This window comes from Poromitra crassiceps (genome assembly GCF_964638095.1).
Source record: "Poromitra crassiceps genome assembly, chromosome: 11".
Lineage (NCBI taxonomy): Eukaryota > Metazoa > Chordata > Actinopteri > Beryciformes > Melamphaidae > Poromitra > Poromitra crassiceps.
Window position 1 is genome coordinate 10,390,239 of NC_139643.1, and position 5,157 is coordinate 10,395,395.

General features: G+C 44.3%; 1 protein-coding gene across 1 annotated transcript; it reads left to right on the plus strand.

Moving 5' to 3' along the window:
* Window positions 1-2,629: 2,629 nt before the first annotated feature.
* LOC310784822 (major histocompatibility complex class I-related gene protein-like) lies at window positions 2,630-4,905 on the plus strand (the record flags this gene model as incomplete). Its single annotated transcript, XM_083645862.1, has 4 exons — window positions 2,630-2,660; window positions 2,842-3,108; window positions 3,609-3,887; window positions 4,532-4,905. 4 exons carry the CDS (start codon window positions 2,630-2,632, stop codon window positions 4,903-4,905), a joined length of 951 nt encoding a protein of 316 aa, XP_083501988.1.
* Between the last annotated feature and the right edge of the window lie 252 nt (window positions 4,906-5,157).

Genomic DNA, 5,157 nt, shown 5'->3' on the forward strand with positions numbered 1-5,157 from the left:
GCAATTAATTTAATATTTGGCAATTCATCTATGAATTGACTAATCGTTGCAGCTCTTTATAAGTTTTTATAAAATGTATTTTCATGTATTTTTAAAATACAAAATACGTATTTGTATCTCAAATACATTTTCAGACAGGTATTTTGTATTTGTATTGTGATACATTTTTTGAGCAAGTATTTGTAATTTGTATCAAAATACTTTATGATGTATTTTCGCCCATCTCTGACAGGACCGGAACACAGGACCGGAACACAGGGCCGAAACACAGGGCCAGAACACAGGACCGGAACACAGGACCGGAACACTGCTCCTGGCCTGCCCCCCGGAGGAAAGGACATGCCTGGATGGGTTAAATGCAGAGGACACTTTTCACCGGCCACTGTCAGCATGAGTGTGTTGTGGCCGCATGCATGTGTTGTGGTGTTCGTGTGACAATAAAAGACGGGGCTTGTCCCGTTACGAGAGTTACGAGAGAGAGTTTTTTTTCAGGACCGGAACACAGGACCGGAACACAGGACCAGAACACAGGACCAGAACACAGGACCGGAACACAGGGCGAGAACACAGGACCAGAACACAGGGCCGGAACACAGGACCGGAAGACAGGACCAGAACACAGGACCACTCTGTAAGGGTTTGGCATGGACTCTTCATTCAGGCCTTTGAAACTTCATGGTGGAAACAACAATCTTTAACATGAGCTTTTTCATATGAGTTGCTTTTATATTTAATATAGTTTAGCTTCTGCTTACTGTAAGTTCCTCCCTCCACCCTCACCTTCATCTCTCTCCCTCTCCTCATCATCCTCACTGTGCCCACAGGTGTCAAAGAAGGTCCTGCAGTAGACATGTCAGGACGTTTTAGATTAAATTAAACCCGACGGACAAACCTTCAAACCTTCAAATCTTTATTTGTCACAAACACCGTTGCATGCACACATGTGCGGCAGCCAGTACACACACACACACACACACACACACACACACACACACACACACACATGCTTTGGAGGCGCCGTGGAATGTGTCCTCCGTGTTTGACCCATCCTGGCGCGTCCTCCATGGTTCAGGCCAGGAGCGGTGGGCAGCTGCAGTGAAGCGCCCGGGGACCAACTTCTTCCAAACGCCGCTGGTCAGACAACAATCTTCTGCATGTTTTTTAGTTGAGGGTTATATATGGAGGAACCCCAGGTAACACGGGGAAAACATGCAAACTCCACACAGAAAGGCCCTTTCGACGAGATAGCCCACCTGGGCAGTAGGCACTGAAGACATGGGAGGAACACACCCTCAGCACCCACAGCGGGAATCGAAACCCAGGACCTTCTAGCTGTGAGGCGACAGCGCTACCACTGCGCCACCGTGCCCCCCACGGTGGCACATTTGCACATTTGCCAGCATCTGCCTGAAGGGCCTGACTTTATTTGGCATGTGAATTCTCCACGCCTCCCTTGAATTTTGTCATATCCATTTTGACACTTCTTTTGTTGTTGCAGTCTGTAGATGTACGTCACTGAGCCTGAGGGGGAGGAGTTTAAAGATGTGATTGGGCCAGACCGGGCCTATCTACTTGATTTATTTACCGGTCAGACAGAAAGTAAATAAAAAATAAAAGTTTGTTATTGATATAATTTTTAGATGATTTATTTTAGATAGGCTATAAGCAATACAGCCTATGCATCATATGTTTGGGAACAAAGGGAAGATTATTCTGAAGATGTAATTTAGTATGACGTGTTTGAGAAGAAGAAGCTAAACAGCTCATGTTCCTTTGCTGTGACCACAATGTTCGTTTCCTGTGACAAGACACACCCTCAACTAATAAAATCATTTCCACCTACATGAGCAGCTTTGATGCTGTGCCACTGCTGTGCCTCTGAGACAAGATAACAACTAGCCTATAACCTCATCTGAGACAAGATAACAACTAGCCTGAGACAAGATAACAACTAGCCTATAACCTCATCTTCAGAATAAGGACTTATCAAGGACAAAGCTATAAACATACAAACAGGACTTAACTGAATGTCACTGAGATATCTTTATTGTTAAATACAACATATTTACCAAAACAAGATGAAGGCGTTGGTTTTGTTGCTCCTTTGGTTTCACGATGCATCTCCAGGTAAGATCACATTTCAAATCTTTCCTTTAATTATAATTATAAATAATTATAAGTATAATTATATAATTATAAATATCAAATTATATTCACATCTGCTTTTAAGTGTATGAGCGTGAATACATTTGAACCTTCCTAGTATTTGTTATGTATGCAGAGTGTTACGACAGTACCGTAAGTTACGTCGGACTGTGGACAGTAACAGTTTAGCCTGCTAGCATCTAGGCAGCATGAGCATTGAAGCCTGTACTACCAGCAGCCGTTGTTTAATAAAGCATCAAACAGCACGTCGTGGTCCGCCCGTTCTTCAGACATAACAGTATTGATAAGTTAAATGGAGAATTGATGTGAATATATTTTCTATAGCCTGTTGATGCTTTCAGATGATCACTCTTGACTCACATCACTCATATTATAGTATTATTTCATCTGACAATGACTGTTCACTCACCAGCAGCATGTTAGAGTTTTTCCTCCACTGGTGAGTTTATACATCTGAGTCAAAATGAGTTCAGTTCTCCTGGAGGCTGCTCACTGTAAAGCACTTCAAATCTATAGAATGGTTTGAAAGAGTGCATTAATTAATTGAATTAAGTGTGATTTGGCGACATTGTTACTGAACAGAGATTTAAATTATTTATTGTGTTGTTAGTGTACAAATTTAGCCTACTTAAAATTTAACTCAAAAGCTGAGTTTCTTCCCTGTTTGTCCCACAGTGACTCACTCCCTGAAGCATCTCAGCACTACATCCTCTGGAGTCACAAACATCCCAGAGTTTGTGGAGGATAGGTTTGTTGATGGAGTTCAGGTGTTTCACTTTGATAGCAACACGAAGAGAGCAGAACCCAAACAGGACTGGATGATCAACGCAACAGCAGATGATCCACAGTACTGGAAGAGACAAACTGAGACATGTCTGAGGTGGCAGCAGATCTACAAAAACAGCATTGAGAACATAAAGCAGCTCTTTAATCAAACTGGAGGTTTGTTTATGTTTCACTTTATTCTGCTGAAATGTTTTTCATCCTGCTTTGTTGTAGCAGAGAGATGTAGCAGTGCGCACACGGTTGCATATGCGCGCGACTGACGGACGCACACACACACACACGAACGGGCCCACAGACAAGCGCGCACGTAAATGTGCCATGTCTACTCACATATAACGCCCCATACACACGCACGAACGCAGACACGCGCGCTGCGCGCACGCACACACACACACACACACACACACACGCACACACACACACACGCACACACACACACACACACACACACACACACACACACACACACACAACTAATACTGTGCTCGTCTGGTATCATACAGGTTAGGTTAGATACAGTGTTTCTGTCCATCCCATAATAACAGCGATCACATTTTCTCTCTCTCTCTCTCTCTCTCTCTCTCTCTCTCTCTCTCTCTCTCTGTCTCTCTCTCTCTCTCTCTCTGTCTCTCTCTCTCTCTCTCTCTCTCTCTCAGGTGTCCACACCTACCAGTGGATGTATGGCTGTGAATGGGATGACGAGACAGGAGAAGTTAAAGGGTTTGATCAGTATGGCTATGATGGAGAAGACTGGCTGATGTTGAACATGACAACATGGACATGGATCGCTGCTAAACCAGAGGCTGTCAGAGAAGCAGAGAGCTGGAATAAGAAAACAGCTCAGTTAGCAGAGAGCAAGAAGTATTTTTCACAGACCTGCATTAATTGGCTGAAGAAGTTTGTGTCCTATGGGAAGAGCACTCTGCAGAGAACAGGTAGAGTCACATGACCTGATGTAGTTTCATCAACACAACAATGTTCATCTGTCTCTTCTGTTTCTAATGTACAGAAACATGACAGTGAATATGAACCAACACACACACACACACACACACACACACACACACACACAGTATACAACTGTCATGTTTTTGCGTTTGCACACATCTTTTTGTCTTGCTCTCTGTCTCCCTGTTTCTGTCTTCGTCATTCTCTCTCTCTCTCTCTCTCTCCCCTCCTTCTCTTTATCTGTCTCTCTCTCTCTCTGCCCTCCTCTTTATCTGTCTCCCCTGGCCTCCCTCTCTCTCTCTCTCTCTCATCTCAATTCAATTCAATTCAATTCACAAGCTCTTCCCCCATATTGTTGACAACGTGGTCTTGATTGTGTCTGTGCCTGGTGGTGGGTTGAGGTGTAGAGAGATGTTGAACATAAATCAGCGTGATAAGAACTACCTCAAATGACAGAAACCATCTTTGGAGAAAATAGATTTGATTATTTAGTTTGGCTCATGCCCCATCCACTAACATGAAGGGGGCGGGATTCATGACCCATACTGCAGCCAGCCACCAGAGGGCAATCAAGATGGCTTCTGTGTGTGTGTGTGTGTGTGTGTGTGTGTGTGTGTGTGTCTCTCTCCAGTTCTTCCCTCGGTGTTTCTCCTCCAGAAGTCTCCCTCCTCTCCAGTCAGCTGCCATGCTACAGGCTTCTACCCAGACAGAGCCATGTTGTTCTGGATGAGAGATGGAGAGAAGCTTCAGGACCAGGGACAGATCCTCCCCAACCATGATGGAACCTTCCAGACGAGCGTTCAGCTGAACGTTTCATCAGTCAAACCTGAAGACTGGGGGAAGTACGAGTGCGTTTTTCAGCTCTCTGGTGTCAAGGAGGACATCATCACCAAACTGGACCCAGCAGTGATCAAGACCAACAACCCAGGTAAGACTGGGATCACAGCTGATGGAGGAGGAGAGACACATTTAGTTTACTTCTTACACCTGACTTGCAGTGCATGAAGGAATACTTTTATTTGACAATTTCATCAAATCACAGCTCTGCAAAGAAAAAGAGAGTGAAGCAGTGAGCGCTGTTCTTGTTCTACCTTCTGTAATGTTTTGTGTGTAAACTTTAATGTCTCTCCAGTGGAGCAGGCAGTAAAGACACCTTATTTGGAGTTACAAAGGTCCAGGGTTCAAATCCCCAGGTGGACAAGTCCTACTTGCCATAGGTTGCAGTATTACCTGACTTCTCCCTTTAGTTAGTTTCTC